This window comes from Crassostrea angulata, chromosome 8 (genome assembly GCF_025612915.1).
Source record: "Crassostrea angulata isolate pt1a10 chromosome 8, ASM2561291v2, whole genome shotgun sequence".
In the NCBI taxonomy this organism is placed as follows: domain Eukaryota; kingdom Metazoa; phylum Mollusca; class Bivalvia; order Ostreida; family Ostreidae; genus Magallana; species Magallana angulata.
Window position 1 is genome coordinate 7,777,956 of NC_069118.1, and position 18,670 is coordinate 7,796,625.

Sequence of the window (18,670 nt, forward strand, 5' to 3'; positions counted from 1 at the left end):
CCTATCTATCTATCTAACTATGCTCTTTATTTAAATTTTAATTCCATAGTCGTTTTCATTTAAATACAAATGTTATATCTAATAATTATATTTCATGTGTATTTCCAAAGACAAGAATAGCAAAGTTCCTTATGAGACTGACAACAGATGAAAACAATTGGGATTTGTGTGGAGTAGAGGCAATTTCGATATAATCATACTCATTGTTAAAAGGGTCTATTATACCGTGATAATTCGTCTTTAGAATAAGAAAAAAATCTCACAGCTAAATATTAGGAATTCTCTTTACTTAACAATAGTTAATGGTTTTAAAAAATCCTGTCTAAAATCTTAAGGTAGATTTGATGGTTAATTTGTTGACCATCCAGCCGCTTTAAGAATGTGCATTGTTTATTTTTGGAATACATGAATTAACGTTCTTTACAAGTATTTTGATATTTGTTAATAAAAATTTGTACAGGCATATATTTCACTACCTTTTCATATATATATACGATGCAGACATTATTACTCGTCATAAAGATGAATCTAGAAACGGGGCGGCAATTAGTTTTCTTTGAAATCTATGCAAGTTTGTTCTTTCGTACAGTGTGTAACAATGCATTTGTCAGTTTCCAAAAGAACATTATTAGAAATGACATAAGCTATTAAAACTTACACTTACATTACGAGCCTCCACGTGATGAATTACAGGTAGGGATGAAGCTAGAAGTAACAATCTTATAAAATAGGTCTATGAACGAGCTTTCGTATTAGTTTGTGTTACAGAAAAGAACATGTCCGACCACGGGATACTCGCGTCCAGTCATTCCGAATGCAATTCTCGGAGCTCCTCGGGATCCGACCTCAGTCGGGAATCAGAAGGAGACCTCAAACGTGAGCATGTGTCAAGCTGGTCCCTGGAGGATTTGTGGACAAAGCGCATATTTTACAACGAACGGGAAAGTACGTTAAAAGAACTGACTGATCTTGTCGTACAGAACAGTATCAGTAATGGAAACAGACACAAGTTTGTCTGTACGCCCGTCGAGGACACGCCTGAGATCATGAAGCAATTGGTGAAGCACACACAGAACGCCCTACAGTTTACGTTCAATGAGTCCGGACAAGTCGGCGACGGGGTCCTTAACGTGGAGAATTACGAGGAAGCCATCAGGGCGATGGCTGAGTTTGACGCGTACGAGTTAAAACTGAACACCGAGATCGAGAAAATTGGTCTCTGTCACAACAGATCGATGTAAGTATTTTCAAAAATGTTAGTGAAAATTTTCTAAAACCAAGTGTACTGAAGCGATACATGATTTATTTTTTTCTCCTCAGAAATTGCTGTCTTTCTTCATTAAATATCAAAATATGTTTCAAACTTTTCAGAGAACATTTAGTGAAATCAGATTCTCTCAAAACAATATCTAGAATTTAATTCATTTTTGTTTTTTCATTATAGTGTTTGTTGCGATTGAATATATTTTTCGTTTATGTTGATCAATGTTTAGGTTGGTATTGTCTTGGTGCTTCAAAATCAGAGAATTTCTCAGACTGTACCGGGAGATCGCACACTGTAAACTGAGCAAAGTCGTTTCAAAAACACAGTACACAGAATTACTGAGATCCTTCACAAGAATTGTCCATCTCGATCCAAGGTAAAACTATAGAGATACCTCACGCGTAGTATTCAGTGTATATAATTCATATAAAATGAAAAACATCAAATTCCATTAATTTCACGTGGAACGTGAAGAATAAACGTAACCCACGTTTGTTCGTGGGTTATACATTTTTTCTGTTAGATCAGTTATATTTTATAAAATCAACCATAAGATTTATTAAAAATGTGAAATTATGAAGAAAATACAGGTAGTAATATTTTTTTCTCTCTAGAGTTGGTTCAGCGAGAGACATGCAGATGAATATGATACACGTGACCAGTACTCCTGATCTCCATTACGTGAAGAACATGCCAGCTACCCGTCTCCAAGTCATCAGAACAACTCTCCTGGCCTCTGTTGAAGTAAACTATTCCTCATAGATCTATGTTCATATAATTGCGAGTCATCATTATATCAAAATTGATACTTATTTGATTGACAGGCTAGAAGACAGACCCCGGGACCGGACTTTCTCGAGATGGAGGACGCGGTTCTGGCTCAGCACGCAGGCGAGCTTCTGTTGGAGGTCCAGGAGTCGCTGCTCTTCCCGCGGGTGCTTGGGATGATATGTTGGCAGTCCTCGGTATGTTAACATTGACGATCTCTCAACTACATGTATCGTAGCTATAACGTTTATAATGTGTGCTATCAGTACTTTGATTTTTAACGCTTAACAATTTTAGAGATATATATTCATTGCTAGGTGATGCTTACATATCTGAACATCAGCAGAAAACATCTAGAGGAGATCATTAAGGGAGATGAGGCTACTCTCCGAAAAGAGAGGAGTGTGGTTTACTACACAAGGACATTTGACTACCTGGTGAAGGAAGAGCGGGACGAACTCCTGGAGACGCTGTTCTGGCTGGGGTACATCCAGACCATGGCCAAATGACGCGAGATCTCGCCCCCATACATGCACGGTTACTGCCCCTTACATCGCACATTATGCTTTTTGTGATGAAGGACATTTTTAAAAAACTTGTCTGTGTTGAACAATTACCTGCATTAATTGATATACTGCGAAGACACTGAAACATGTTTTTGATTGATGTGGTTTATGCATATATTTGCTCAGCGTGAAATTATAGGAAGTAAAGTGATACATACATGTACATGTATATTTGAGTCGAAAGTGATTGAAATATATGCCTCATAATTAACGATTGGGATTAATAGTTAATTAAATACGTACGCGGGTTTGAATGAATTTATTGCAAGACCTATTAACCATTCACATTTGACTGGGAGCAGGAGTGATTAAAATAAGAAGGAATTCTCGTGCATTTTATAATACAAGGCCGTTCACACATGATGGAGTATCACGTGTCGGTGACATGGTAAACATATTGTTCTCATATACATAAAATTAGTTGTGTTTGTGATATTTTTCATCATTTTATCATGTCATGTTGATGCCTATTGTAATTCTGTCTTGAAACTGTATTTATAATTTGTTTTTTGTAAAAAATGAAAACAGAATAAAAACTTATGTATCATTAATACACATTTTGATGTTTTCTTTCACTCTACAGTCTTTATATATTCTTACGATGTTATATCCTGATCTTGAGTTACATGTACTATGATATCGATTAAAACAGATATGAATCAACGGAATTTTAAAAGTAATAATTTCTAAAACTTCTTGCTGTCTTATTAAATTTAGATTAAACTTGTCATAATGAGTAAATCTTGCAATGAATAGAGGAATGGTCTCGAGTTTCTTGTGATAATAACATGTGTCGCCACAACATTACTTGCAAGAAAAAAACGCACATAACAAAACAAAACTATTAATTAGGCGTGCAGTAGCCGAATAAACGAATTAAAATGAGTAAAGAGAATGAAATCTGAATGCGGTAATCGTTCTTTTCCTATTATGGCTCATTTTTAACATCATCATATACATGTACAATTTAGAGTGTAAGGACAACTGGGATATTCCATGCAGAGAAAAAAAAACACTAACTGTTAATTTTTTCGGTTTTCTGTGGTTTAGGTATTAACTGCAAAACATAAATATGACGTAAAATTTTTAATGAGTTCTAATGTCCTACATTTTGAAATATATTTTTTTTTTCAAATTTTAGTCTAGAAGAATTTAAACATATATTGCCCATAAATCTATTCACTGCGCTATGGTGAACGTTGTACAGGTATTTATGACATGTCAAATTAACAACAACGAGTAAACATGCATGTTTTAGATTACACAATAAACAATTGTTGACGACGTGAAATTGTTTGTTTCACATCTCTAAGCCCTACTTAATACGATTATCAATATAACTATAGTTTACGGTTCGTGAGTCGCTTATAAACACTCCGCCATCTAGCACCACGCACATCCTAACCAGCTGACCCCCACCCCCCCCCCCCACCCCATAATAGCCATATTATGATTCCATTCTATAACCTACATGTACAAATGTACATGTAGCTCCTGTATCTCGAAACCTGACATTCAGATTTTGGTTGAGCAATTGATAAATCCTAGCAAATAAATGCAAAATTAAAAATTGGAAGAAAACAACAATATTTTCATGCAGCTTAAATCGTGACCATGTCCCTTAATTTAGAACCCCTAAACATTTTCCATTATTTTGAATATGTTTTACGGTGCTACCGTTCTGGCGAGCGCAGCAAGAATTACACATACTGTACCTTGCATCATTGTCAACTTATAGTTTTATTTAGGTATCAACGAACGTCAACGAATTTTTGAGAGAGTATTGTTCTACAATAAATTAAGTATGCCAAAGGTACTAATTTTAATGGTTATGATACATACAGCGCAACCCCCTACCCAGAGAGAGAGAGAGAGAGAGAGAGAGAGAGAGAGAGAGAGAGAGAGAGAGAGAGAGAGAGAGAGAGAGAGAGAGAGAGCCCGGTACCTGTTTGTTGCTGTGTAATTTCCCACTTTTAAATTTAATGGTCTGACTATTTGCAATATCTACATAATTTTTTTACCTGTTTATTTTATTCCTTTTTATTTAGTTCAAAATGTCCTATTGTTTATTTCCTCCCTACTCATATACTTACCTGCCTACTGTACATGCATGCACAATTAGTTTAAAAATGGATCGATATGACAGTAAAGTATGACTCTTGCTAGTATATATATATAAAATCTCTATATTAAAAAAAAAGTAAAAACAAATCATATATCAATGAGGCAGGTATCGCAGACAATACTGAAATAGCCAGTGAAATCACCCTACACTCATTACAGATGTTTGATCCACCTCTAAATTTATCGCGGGAAATATAGCGCGAGTGCACTGTGACGTCATCCATGACTTTGTTCGTCTTTGTTTACGTTTCTCGACTCTATACGAAGGTATGGAAGCATGTAACACATCTTTTGAGTCTCGCCAAAGCATATGCGGTACTCAAAACGTGTCTTCAAACTTTAAGTCACCGTAAATAACGAGTTAAAAGTCGGCCATTTTTGGCATAGCACCACGGGTGAAAACATTAGAGAGCATTATGGGACGTAGACAAAAAATTTGTTTGATGAACTGTAGGTTTAGCTCGTTCTTTTTCCCGCGCACACTGGTTCTTAGAGCTCGCTTCGCTAGCCGGCGCTGCGCGTTGGCGAGCTGCGCTCGCTATAATACTCCACGTGTGAAAGTTTGGGTCCATTGTTTATAGGCCTACATCTATTTCTAGAAGAGTAAATTTAGTATTAACCCCATTAATTAATTAAGCCTGTAATCAGCAAATATAATGAACATTTTTTATTCGATACACGTGAATTCACTACACACAAGTTTCGCCTAAAACTATTCCCTCTTGAATTTCACATTATTGTAATTGAAAAAAAATATTCATATAATACGCATTGAATTCACTTCATGAATTCCACCTGATAAAATTAATTCTTATATTTCCTGTAAAAATACAGTCATTCAGAGTTTTTTCCGGATTATACAGATTCTCATACGGGTTTGACTTCTATTCACCTCAATTCGGAGCTTCTCGCGAGTGTACCATTTACAAACAGAACGTCAGAAGCGTCAGTGAAAATAAGATTAGTAAGAAAATGCCGCTTCCAGCAGCTCTGCTTGCTAGATTGAAAAAGAGGGGAATTATAGATGCACAACAAGAGAAGTCAAGTGAGTTGTTTGCTTTTTTGCAATGTTAACCTTACAGTTTGTCATAAGTAGCCCTGATGACTCGAATTTCCTCGGGAATTGTTGAGTTTTTTTTCCCTTTAAAGCTCATATTGTTTCAACAGAAACACTACTTTGTTCGAAATGTTATATTGAAATTCACAAGATTTGTATAATTTTATTTTATAGGTGAAGAAATAGAGGAAGTGTTTGCTGAGGATTACGATGATCCGATCAAAGAAAACGCAACTCCTGTCACCACAGAGCAAGGAATGGAGACCGGGGATAGTCAGGTCAAACCATTGGTACACGAAGTCTCCGCCTGCCCTAACAGGTGCTTTATATTGTTCTTATTAGTATTACAATCACTAGTAAATTAATACACAATGACAATTCGTACTAGTTAGTTCACATGCACAGGTACATTAACAGTCTCCACCTGCCCTTACAGGTGCTTTATATTGTTCTAATGAATATTACAATCACTAGTAAATTAATACACAATGACAATTCATACTAGTTAGTACACATGCACAGGTGCACTATCAGTCTCCACCTGTCCTAACAGGTATTAACCGTATTTTATATTGTTTTTATAGTTATTAAAATTATGTAGCAAATCAAACTAGTTACTACGCATGCACGGTGCTCTAACACTCCTATCAGGTGCCATGCATCATGTGTATTGTACTTATATTAATATATATCATAATCTGACATGTAGCAAATCAAACTACATGTAGGTCTGCCGTTTCCTTTATTTTACTCATACTTAAAATAGTTTGGCTGCTCACAGTAAATTCTACGTTTGTCTCCTTCAAAATACCAAAACTACAAGGAAGAGTGATAAAATTAAAAAGAAACAAAATTTTCAAGCAATTTATATTAATAAAAATCAGTGAGTATTCAAGTTACATGAACACTAGCTGTTTAATAATCTCTCCTATCAGTGTTAAAGATTTAAATTCCAATGGAATACCCAATGTATAATCCATATTGTGCCTGAAGTATTTTGTATACCTACAGCTAGCAGTATTTTACCGTAGTTGCAAAAATTGTAAAAATGAAAACTTGGAATTTGTTTGTTCATTATAAATAACAATTTTGCCTAAACCTATACTGCACTGGTGATGTTAACATGGTTAAGCGTAGAATTAATTTTAAACAATCTTTTTTATAAAAGAAAAAACCCACACACATACATGTGCACTGGATCCCGTACATGTGTGTTAGACTTGTAGATTTACATAAATGAATGAACAGATGAATGAGTCAGACTTATGAATATCCCACTTGTTTTTACTTTATTACCAGGTTTAACAGATATCACACCTGTGTAGAGTACTGCTTGAAGAGGTGGGGGAGTCAGAAGTTTGAGCCTCCCCCCACAATGCTGAAGAAGAGAGACAGGATGTTGAAGCGGTACCCTCTTCCCGAGGGCTGGGAGGAGGTGGCTGACCCTCTAACGTAAGATTTAAATGCTCTCAATAAATTTTTGAAAAATGTTGCAAGTGTGTGGGTTTAATTTACATTTACTTATTCATGTTAATATAAAACAAATAAGAATGTATGCATTATTCAATATTGCATTTTTATTTATATATTATATTCATGTTTATGGGTAATGATATAAATGTTTGTGTAAAAAAAAAACATCAAATGTCTCTGAGTTGATATAAAAAGACTTGTTTATACTGATGTGTATTGATTGCTTGTAGGATCATGCTTTCTGTGTCATAAATGATAATACATGTATTCATTTATTTGAGGATGTTATTTGACCATTTTCTTTCTTTTTTTTTTCCTCATACAGGAATCGTTACTATTATTGGAACACCATCACAGACCAGGTTTGCTGGCTGTCCCCTATACACCCCCGGGCCAACATCACAGTGTCTGCCCAGAGAATTCAAGGTACTGATTGCAGGTTATTTAGATTCCCATCCCCGCTTCCCTCTCTGAAATTTGCTCATCCCATTGAATGTATTTTATTTTATTTCAAAAAAAATTCGGGGGGAAAAAAGGGGCTCAGTTTGGTTAAAGGTCCAATCATGTGAGGTTCAGTGAGGGTATTTATAATGGGGAAAAAAAACACAAAAAAACTAAGAGGCTCACCACGGGCTAGGTGAAAATGACAAATGAATGATTTCAATGGGACACTTTTATTGACCAGGTTTGCTAGCTGATGATTTCACCCAGCTATTGTACAGTTTATATCAGTACTACTTTGTGATCGGTGGTTTTCTTTCCATGATCTGTTATAGATCTCTTTGGTGACCAGGCTCTGACAGCCAGGGAGGGAAGTGATGAAGAGATGGAAACAAATGCATCTGAAGAAAGTGATGGGGTATGTATCATCACCATAATAATAGAACATCATAAAAAAAAAACACAACAAGGATTATATTCTCTAAAAAATCAAGGAGAAATCCTATTGGTTTTTTTTAGGTCACCTGAGTCACTCAATTGCAATTGGTCTTCGTCCGTCGTCGTGCGTCTGTGCGTCGTGCGTCGTGCGTTAACAATTTTACATTTTTAACTTCTTCTTGAAAACTACCAGGCCAATCGTTACCATTTTTGGTGTGAAGCATCTCTATGGTAAGAAGAATCTAAATTGTGAAATTCATCGCTCTACCACCCCTGGGGTGCCACGGGCGGGGCCAAATATGCAAAAAAAGCCAAATTTTCAAAAATCTTCTTCTCTACTCCCACGCATGTGAGGAAAAAACTGGTTGCATGGTTATATTGTCCATGAAGCCCCCTACCAAAATTGTGAAATTTATGGCCCCTGGGTCAGGGGTTCTGGCTCTAGGGTGGGGCCAATATGGCCATATAGTAAAACTGTATTTAACCTTAGAAAATCTTCTTCTCTACTACCATATATTTTTAAAAAACTAAATGCATGATTATGATGTCCATGAAGCCCTCTACCAAAATTATGAAATTCATGACCCCTGGGTCAGGGGTTCAGGCTCTAGGGTGGGGCCAATATGGACAAATAGTAAAAATGTATTAAATCTTAGAAAATCTTCTTCTCTACTACCATATATATTTGTTAAAAACTAAATGCATGATTATGATGTCCATGAAGCCCTCTACCAAAATTGTGAAATTCATGACCTCTGGGTCGGGGGTTCAGGCTCTAGGGTGGGGCAAATATGGACAAATAGTAAAAATGTATTATAACTTAGAAAATCTTCTTCTCTACTACCATATATATTTGTCAAAAACTAAATGCATTGCTATGATGTCCATGAGGCCTTCTACCAAAATTGTGAAATTCATGACCCCTTTGTTAGGTGTTCAGGCTTTAGGGTGGGGCCAATATGGCCATATAGTAAAACTTTTTTAAATCTTAAAAAATCTTCTTCTCTACTCCCACACATGTGAGCAAAAATCTGAATACATGGTTATGATGTTCATGAGGGCCTCTACTAAAATTGTGAAATTCATGACCCCTTTATTAGGTGTTCAGGCTCTAGGGTGGGGCGCAATATGGCCATATAGTAAAAATGTTTTAAATCTTAAAAAATCTTCTTCTCTACTCCCACACATGTGGGCAAAAAACTGAATACATGGTTATGATATCCACAATCTCCTTTACCTAAATTGTGAAATTCATGGCCCCTGGGTCAGGGGTTCAGGACATGAAGGGGGGGGGGGGGCGCAATATGGCAATATAGTGTTTTTCTTCTCTATTCTCACACATCTGTATAAAAAAAAAAAACTGACTAATAATTATGTTTACCAGGAAGTCCTCTACTGAAATTTTAATTTTCATGTTCCCCTCAAGGATGGGTTTTGACTCTAGGACAGGGCCAAAATGGATGTATAGATGTTAATACATATAACGCTAAAAAATTATTTTCTTTACTCCCACACACCTGAAAGGAAAACTGAATTCATGATTTTGAAGACCAGATCTTTTAGTTTTTCACCAAAATAATAGGTTTCACAGTTCTTTTTGAAATGTGGTCGTCATTTCAAATTTATTATTTTTTTACTCCAGTATGAAACCTAATTAATTAGATGCATATATGAGACTCCATGACAAGTTCGTGTATGGGATATATGCTACTCAGGTGACCGTTAAGGCCAATTGGCCTCTTGTTTACTAAGTGAATGCTCTTTTTTTCTCAATGGGTTAACCACTTGCGGAAGCTCAATTCTTAAATTTTAAGATAAGCTTATAGTGACGAATTTCGTGTGTTTGCTGCCTAAGTGATGCTATCTTTAAACATTAATCGACCCTACTTGTCTAGACATGAGCTATAAACATAAATCTAAATTAAGGTGGTATGGGACACTTCCATGTTGTGACATATTGTTTATCGAAATAAACAATAAAATAAAGTGTAATTATATAAGTAGTTTCTTTCCAAAAATGGTCACCTAACTCCATAGCGCAGTGGGTTAGAGGGTTTACTACGAACCTGTAAGTCATGAGTTCGAATCCCGCTGGGGGTTTTACAAGTTTTACCTTTACAAATATTTTTAAAAGCTATTTTTTGGTTAAACATTGTAAAATTTGAAAATTCTAAACCGGTTAAAAATTTTCAATTATATAGTACTTTAATCCACATGAATATCGACAGATGTCCCATACCACCTTAATCCCACATCTAGGCAGGTTTCAGTGAAACACTGAGATAAATAATGATCTAATACTATATATATAGTAAGGCAGTTCGTTTATTAAAATTTTACATTTATTTGTGTCAATTTAATTGTATTTGTCACGTTACTCAACACACTCCAAAAAATCAAATTTTGACACAGAGTGTAAACAAATGCTAGTAAGAAGTCTGAGATTTTGTTGTTTTATTTTTTCCAGAGTTCCTCATCCTCCTCAAGCTCTTCTGACTCAGAGGATGAATACGAGAAACGTCGTAGAGATAGAGGGCGCCGTCAGCCCGACAACAGGCAGAGACGAGGGAGGCGGCAGAAGGAGGAGCTGGACCCCATGGATCCCGCAGCGTACTCTGAAGTACCAAGGTCAGTGAAGGCTCAGGTTTTATTTAGATACCACTAAATCAGAATAACTTCACAAGATCAAAGAATGTTGTTATGTAATGTGCAAGGTCTGTCTCTGGGTTCAAGGTATTTTCAAATTTGGCCTCATTTCTAAGTTTTGAATTATACAGACTATTTGAACACTAATATCTTGAGAAAAAAACAGGTCATTCCTCAAGATATGGATCAAATTAATTCCTTTGATGACAGAACACACCACAAGCCTAGTGTTTAAATTCTTAAAACCCTAAGCCATTAAACCAAATGTTTTTTTGAAAAGTTTCTATCCAATTAATGAAGAAACATTCACCTGGTTGTAGGGTGACTTATTTATCCAAAACAAACAAACCACCTCTAGTATATTGACCTGTAACAAGTAGATAGGGTTATAACAAGACATTCCATTACTATATTTAATTTACAGGGGTACCTGGTCCACAGGGCTTGTGTCACGTGGGGAGGCAAAAACCGGAGCCGACACCACTGCCTCAGGGCCTCTGTTTCAGCAGCGTCCTTACCCCAGCCCTGGGGAAATCCTGCGCCGAAACCGAGATCAGACCTAGCCAGCCTCAGCAGTGTTTTATATGTATTCCATTCAGTATCATTGTTGACTTTGTCTTTGAAATTTCATGAAGCAATTTGTTATTTTCCATATTTTTAGGTAAAAGAATGATAAAGTTTGATATATGCCATGACTGTTTGTTTATTTGTTTCTTTCGCATGAACTACGGGTACTAGTTCTTTTATTTACAAAAAATATGTTTATGTATTAAAACACTGTTGAGCAATAGTTACAAAGTAACTTTAAGTAAAAATTTTAGTGACTATGAAGGGGATGGAGGAAGCAAAGCGACTGAGCCCCTTCCTAATCGCTAAATTTTACTAAATATGATCCAATTCACTTAAAACAAAATACCTTTTCATTTGCTGATTAAAAGTGAATTGCAAATCTAATGTCAACTGATATTTGACCTAAGTGGGAGCTAAGAGAACTTAATGATTAATAACATCACTTTAAAGAAAATTTAGTGACTGCTGACTGGGTAAAAAAGTGGATTATATTCTAATCATAGAATAAAATTTATTTTCCAAATTAGGGCCTAGTCAGGCATGACATATAACATTTATGATTACATATAAACATGATAAATACACATGCAGTAATACAACTATTAACATGATAAAGTGCAATTATATTATGCACAAAATTGTAATCAGTTTTGTAAATATATTATAAATGTACCAAAAATCTGATTAAATGAGTATGTAATGGAATGTACACATATTTGTATGAATACTTAATAAAGAGTTTTTGTTCGTACACGTATCAATGTCACGGACTTATATGTGCTCTGCCGATACTTTCAGCTGGAGTTAACGATTTTGGAAGACTTTTTAAATGCTTTTCACCTCCTAACTTTCTTCCGTTTTGTTCTATCATTTGTTTCATTTGTTCCCTTTTCCAAAGGTCTTCCCTTGACGGCCACGCATACTGTTCTCCTTATTTGACAGATTTTCTGTTTTAGTTTATATGTAACCGCTTGGTATCTTTTTATGGATGCGTCGTTATCTGAAGTCTTTGAAGGACTATATTCATCTCGATCGGAAGTTTCTTTGTCTTCTTGGACGAGTCGACGCAGACATCACAGTGACAAAGTTCAGCATGCACATCTCGATCTACAACACCCACCATCCTCCGTTTCACTCTCTTCGTCGTCAACACGAGTTTTACTGCAAATGTAGCATTATGAAGCAATCATCACCGTTTCGTTTACTATACTCTGTCCCAAGATATTTTGGATTCACGTTTGGCTTAATTGTTTGATATTTATAAATACCTCAGGATCCAAACGATGTTCATTCAAAAATATGAAAAATTTCCAAGATTTCTCAGTCAAAACGCCCCTGTTAGCATATCAGGTTTCAATACAATGCTAAAAAATGTGATGTCTACGGAGATTTTGCATTGCAGCAAGCCCGGATGATAACGTTGAAATATTGCGCGATGTATTCCGAGTGTATTCCGAATGGAGAAAAGATGTAAACATTCCCCATTATAAATCTCCGTAAGGAATCTGTTTTCGTTCCTGTGAATTTTTCCGAGTGAAAGATGATAATGTGTCAATGAAATTATCTTGGAAAATATCCCTTTCAACTATTTCAATTGCACTTCTTTCACAGGTAAGTGTAGTTTTATTAAAAATCGTCCAAACGTGAATCCAAAATATCTTGGGACAGAGTATAGGAAAGTATTGGGAAAAGATTTTCAAAGACATTTAAAATAATTAATGTATTTAATATTCTATTTTTTGATACAAAACTCTTTTTCAAAAAAGATTAATTTTTTTATAAACTTTAAAGATGGCCCCGACCATCTATCCCTCTTCAAAAAAAAATATGTCAATGTCCGCTGTGTATGAGAAATGCTGTAGAATTTCTACTTTTGTCAACGGTTGATAACATTTACACTACATAGTTTTACAATTTTACTATTATAGCATAAAACAAGCATCTAGTATGGTGTATGGTTGGAAATTAGTTGGAAGCATATGTAGAGTGTACATAAAGATGAATGTATTGTGATGTATGATGCAATAAACGAATGGAATTTGAGCATATATTCTATAAACTCAGATTAATGATACCAACGAATTGCTGTTTCTAGCCCAGCTAACTATTGATAAGTCCGAAATTTCTTGCATGGTTTAAATGATTTGTCCATGGTATTCACGCACTTGGATAAGGTTCATTTTTTCTCGTTTAGAATAAGTTTATTTAAAGTGGAATGTTGAAGCTTTGTAGTGAATACTTAATTTACTTACCAACACACCTTACAACATATGACGGTAAGAATCAAAACGATGACAAACGCGACGAACCCCATCAACGATATCACCAGTAAAAACCAGACTAAAAGATAAAAAAAACCAAGAGTGTATTTTTTTTTTGTGGTTCATGGGGGGGGGGGGGGGGGGGGTGTGAAGGTAGAGCGCATTGCAAACAAACTGCATAACCCGTGTCATCGACTTACTGTTAGATAGATATGAGTTGTTGCATTCTGGTAGAGAACCTGAGGCAGGAATCCACTTCCCCGACACATCGCAGACAGCCACGGGACTTCCGGACATGACGTAACCAGTGTTACAGACGTATTGTATGACGTCACCCGCTGAATACGATACCTTTGCCCCAACATAATATCCGTTAGAAATGGCAGTTGGGACGGGACATGCCATTATGTAGAAAAAGAAGGTACGGTAAAAATGACGGCCGATAAGAATAGAATAGAGCATATATTATTGATCCAAACACTTACGACACTGTTTCTTCAATTTAAGATATTGAAGTAGTAATCATTATGACTTATTGTTCTGTGTAAGCCGGTGCCCGTTGAGTTTAAATTGAAATTTAAAAGGTAGAATGCACAATGTGTGCTTAATTTATCGATGTTTAACAAATACATGCAGGGCTCTATTACTAACACACAGAGATGTTAGTGTAAGTTTTAATTAATAGAGTTTTAGGATACAAATGTAGGTCTTTTACTTAGACATTGTCAAACTTTTATTTCTGTTCCTAGCTATCAACATGAAAAGAACTGTTTTAAAGTTTGATCTTGTTTTAAATCATAATTTATACTTTGCAAATATATAGTCACGAGAAATTCATTGTTTATTAAGAAATATTGTCCTTTCCTTACCCGCTTGAAAGACTGTCAATATTAGCTGTTTGCTCCGTAAGAAAGGCCCAGCTCATGGTTTTTAAACTAATGATCTTGAATGGTACCGTAAAGAGAGTCGGAATAATCTGCTTATTTATAGTTTTGATGATAGAAATGCTAGGTAACTTGAACAAAAGTGATAAAAGTTAAACGAAAACAAATCATAAAAGCCTAGATGACCGAACATTGGTATTTGAATCTAGATACAAAATAATAATTTAATACAATGCCTATTATGTAAGGCAAGAAAATATTAAAATACTTTTTAAAAGTTTTTTACATTCATAGCATGCAGATGCCTATTTTTCAATAGCTTTGATGGTTTTATTAGTTAAATAATCAATGATACAAATAATTAATACATGTACAAACAATACTAGTTTCCTTAATGATATTGGTCCTTTAATAATATCAAATTGTTTCCATTAGCAATGTTTAGAAGTAGTTTAAGTGAAAAGTTGTGCAGAAGTTTCTTCTGACACTGTCTGTACTTGATTTAAGGTGTCCAACGACCGACGTGTCTCTTTTGGATCTCGGAGTTCTCACTAATCATATCTGATATGTTATATCTTCCACATGTTGTTTTCCTTTGTTTCATAAGTTTATAAGTAACAATTATGATTTTTTAAGTATATATTTAATTTTATGAGAAGTCCTTTTCTTGTTATCATTCTGTTACAATAATTGGTTAGTTTTCTTGACGTATACACATTTTAATTCAATCGTACACTGCTCTTTAAGTGTATATTGTAACGTTTTTATCGTTTATAGTGGAACCCTCTTTGTTATCTTTGTACTTGTACTTGTGTCCAAAGATTTCACAGGGTTTGCGAAAGGTTTCCAAACTTTTTTGTTAACACGAGCTTCGCCGCTCTGTGTCTTCCCTGGTGTTTTTCCCTTTCCTTTCTTTAAAGTCTTACCACCTTTTTTGCCCTTAGACTTACTAAACAGCTTTCCTTTCTTTGACACAACTTTCTTCTTCGAGTTTTTGTCTTTGCCAGCTTTGGAGGCAGTCTTTTTACCTATAACTTTTTTTGCAGTGCCTTTCTTTGCCGTGCTCTTTTTAGCCGGACCTTTTCTTGCCGTCGTGAGAGGTTTTCTCCTCACAGGACGGAGCGGTTTCCCGTCATCCTCATCGTCACTGTCCGCTGAACAGCACGAGCAGCGCGGTCTGCAGCAGCCTCCCCCTGTCTCACTCTCCTCATCATATACACGTTTTTTACTGGAACGGCAACAGAACTAATTAAACCATTTTCAAGACATATTTATAATGAAAATAAGAACATTTTTTAATGAAATCATGATTTTAAATTAAAATTATAATATTAGTTTATGAATAAGTATCATGGGTACTAGAACACGTGTCTACAATTTGGTTGCATATTTAAATCACAGCTTTCGGTTACTATAAATATCTACAACCAGAGACGAGTTCAGTTTTGATCTAAGTTTCATTTTTTCACCACATGTTCCTTTGGTAAAAGTGAGACAGATCAAAATACGCGAGCTCGTCTAACTTTTATGGCCATGGGTCCAGGTACTCATTACAAGCACGAGTGTCACTCGAAGGCTCTCTTTGCCGTGTTTATATTATTCCCTCTCACCCAAATCAAGTTTTGTGCCAAGTATGCAAACATCACAAAAAGGACTGTACTTGAAAATTCATGGTTTACATATGCCTGAATAATTATTGTGTATTTATCTGTTTGACAAGAAAGAAGTAAAATGCAGGAAGATCTATTTGTTTTTGTACATTGTAATAAATGCAGGCAGATCAGCGATTCACGTGTCTGTTATCATTGTAGATAGTTTATGATCGTTTGAGTGCAACGAATTAGAAAATAAACTTTAGGTTTCAAACGATGGATAGGAACATCATTACTTTGTTTTGTGACTTGTCTCAAAAAGTTGTTTTGCCTGTTCTAAAAATTATCTTAATTTTTCATTATAACTTTTTCCAATGCCAGCATTGTATGAAGACAGAGAGACTTTGATCAAGGAAAAGATTTTTTCCGTTTGATTTTTCTTTATGATCGACGATATCAAATTACCTCAATGAGATTAACTTACCAGCACACTCTGCAACATATAACCACGAGAATCAGAATAATGATCAGAGCTATGAATCCTATCAACGTTATCACCAGCAGAAACCAGACTGCAAATACAACATATAACATATAAATAGACTGTATAAATATAACATACAACACATGAACAATCTGTATATATAGAATACAATACGGAAACTAGACTGTCTAAAGTATACAACACAGAACATATAAACAAACTGTAAGTACAACATATAACACATACAACAGACTGATATCATACAACACATATACACAGATTGTATGTATAGCACCCAGCACAAAAACAGACTGTAAAAGTGTAAATATAGTAACACAACACAGAAACAGACCAGTAATTTATAGCATATGACGCATAAATCAGCATGTAAGTACATGTACATTATATGCAAACATAAACATCTGTATCATTATATAGCATATAACACAGAAACTAGATTGTAAATGCAATAATATAAACAGGCATAATAGCATACAGCACGGAAAACAGACTGAAGATTTAGCATACAACATGTAAACATTTTGCAGTATAAAACAATCTGCAATTAAAAATGTAATATGTTAAAAGACAAAAATGATACCATTACATAGGAAACTTACGATGACTCTACAATCAAAGAACCCCTACTGAGTTGTAGAAGATACTTTTGTTCTAATACATGCAGTAAAGTTTGTAAATAAAAAACTCATACAGACTCTTACAGGTAAAACTTGACTATAATGAATACAGACCCTTCAAACTTATCAAATAAGCCAAGAGACGAGAAAAAACCTAGTATGTAAAGTATACTTTTAAAGAATATGACAATGTTTTGTTAACTAAAGAAAACGCAATGAATAAACATGGATAGGAATACGATAAAGTATTATTGTTCAGTCTTTAAAAAGTATAAATACAAGAACAATTACTTACTGTTACTAAAATATGAGATGCTACACTCAGGTAGGGATCCAGAAGCAGGAACCCAATTTCCGGTTGCATCGCAAATGGACATTGGGCTTCCGGACATGACGTAATCAGTGTTACAAACGTACTGTATGACGTCACCCGCAGCGTACGACACCTTAGCCCCGACATAATATCCATTGGAAATTGCAGTAGGAACGGGGCATGCCATGGCGGCGGAAACAGAAGTAGTGACAATCAATCAATAAGTCAGAGTTCGTTGTCGACAAACATGGTCGATAGAGACTATTTAAATTTCAGGTCTTTAATTGATATTGACCAATTACTGCTTAACTGCATGTTTCATGTTTTCTTCCATTATTCATCTATTACAAAGAGTTTTAAAGAACAAAGAATTTTATGCGATAAGGTCTAATTTCTACCCCGTGATTAATAGATTTAAAAAAAACCCATAGCATAAAGATATTTTGATAAAAACATAAAACTGAATATGCTAGTTAGAGAATTTTTTAAAAAGTTTTACAAGTTCGGTTATTCCTTATTATGCTCCAATGACGTCACGTTAATGGGCCATTTCCCTCATTTTCTCAAGCGTGAAACATTCACCAATTCTTCTTTATATTAAAGAGTAGGAGGTATAGAGCGCAATATTGCCCCCAAACTATTTTCACATGCATTATTAATTGTTCATATTATTTTGCATATCATGTTAAAAATGACTCTCTTCATAACTTTGAACTTTGGGGCATAAAAACACTTTACCCCGCACATAGTCCTTTTAACAGGATGAATTTGTGCCATTTATTTAACTTTAAATCAAACAATAAACACAAATGTGGTATGAGAAACATATATAGGGGTGTTTAATACAAGTGAATAATCCATAAAGCCATCATTGTACTATGTGTTGACATACATATCTTAAATATAAGAAAGTTCACGTACTCTACGAATCAAATATATGTTTGACATACATGTAGTTTACCGGTATATTTCAACACGAAAACGTTACAAGAAAATGTTCTCAAATTTCTTAGCACATGTATTTATAAATGCATCGTGTTTCCTGAAGACATTTCTGCCTTTTTACACTCAGGCAGATGATGTTACATATATTCTTAGCATAAAAATATACATATAACAATGCATGTACACAAGGTACACATAGCTGCCAT

The 18,670-nt window shown here is 35.0% G+C and overlaps 4 protein-coding genes across 5 annotated transcripts in view; 2 read left to right on the plus strand and 2 right to left on the minus strand.

Moving 5' to 3' along the window:
• Positions 1 to 11,477, plus strand: part of LOC128159060 (polyglutamine-binding protein 1-like) — a 161,150-nt gene extending 149,673 nt beyond the window's left edge. For both annotated transcript variants that reach the window (XM_052822103.1, XM_052822101.1), the window contains exons 2-8: positions 5,661 to 5,767; positions 5,954 to 6,098; positions 7,079 to 7,231; positions 7,578 to 7,678; positions 8,029 to 8,111; positions 10,599 to 10,759; positions 11,202 to 11,477. In XM_052822103.1, coding sequence (XP_052678063.1) covers positions 5,695 to 5,767; positions 5,954 to 6,098; positions 7,079 to 7,231; positions 7,578 to 7,678; positions 8,029 to 8,111; positions 10,599 to 10,759; positions 11,202 to 11,340 — 855 coding nt within the window. In that variant the 5' untranslated portion in view covers positions 5,661 to 5,694 and the 3' untranslated portion in view covers positions 11,341 to 11,477. The remainder of the gene's footprint in view (positions 1 to 5,660; positions 5,768 to 5,953; positions 6,099 to 7,078; positions 7,232 to 7,577; positions 7,679 to 8,028; positions 8,112 to 10,598; positions 10,760 to 11,201) is intronic.
• Positions 591 to 3,129, plus strand: LOC128159056 (uncharacterized). Its single transcript, XM_052822098.1, has 5 exons — positions 591 to 1,237; positions 1,494 to 1,640; positions 1,879 to 2,008; positions 2,089 to 2,229; positions 2,350 to 3,129. Exons 1-5 carry the CDS (start codon positions 777 to 779, stop codon positions 2,539 to 2,541), a joined length of 1,071 nt encoding a protein of 356 aa, XP_052678058.1. The 5' UTR covers positions 591 to 776; the 3' UTR covers positions 2,542 to 3,129.
• Positions 11,478 to 11,617: 140 nt separating the features above from the next.
• On the minus strand, positions 11,618 to 14,013 carry LOC128159072 (sushi domain-containing protein 6-like). The gene is made up of 3 exons (XM_052822123.1): positions 13,809 to 14,013; positions 13,600 to 13,687; positions 11,618 to 12,508 (listed from the first exon to the last, which is right to left on the minus strand). The coding sequence occupies exons 1-3, from the start codon at positions 14,011 to 14,013 to the stop codon at positions 12,436 to 12,438; spliced, it is 366 nt and encodes a 121-aa protein (XP_052678083.1). The 3' UTR covers positions 11,618 to 12,435.
• Positions 14,014 to 14,470: 457 nt separating this feature from the next.
• LOC128161290 (uncharacterized) lies at positions 14,471 to 17,833 on the minus strand. Its single transcript, XM_052824546.1, has 3 exons — positions 17,502 to 17,833; positions 16,569 to 16,656; positions 14,471 to 15,720 (listed from the first exon to the last, which is right to left on the minus strand). The coding sequence occupies exons 1-3, from the start codon at positions 17,704 to 17,706 to the stop codon at positions 15,264 to 15,266; spliced, it is 750 nt and encodes a 249-aa protein (XP_052680506.1). The 5' UTR covers positions 17,707 to 17,833; the 3' UTR covers positions 14,471 to 15,263.
• Positions 17,834 to 18,670: the final 837 nt, after the last annotated feature.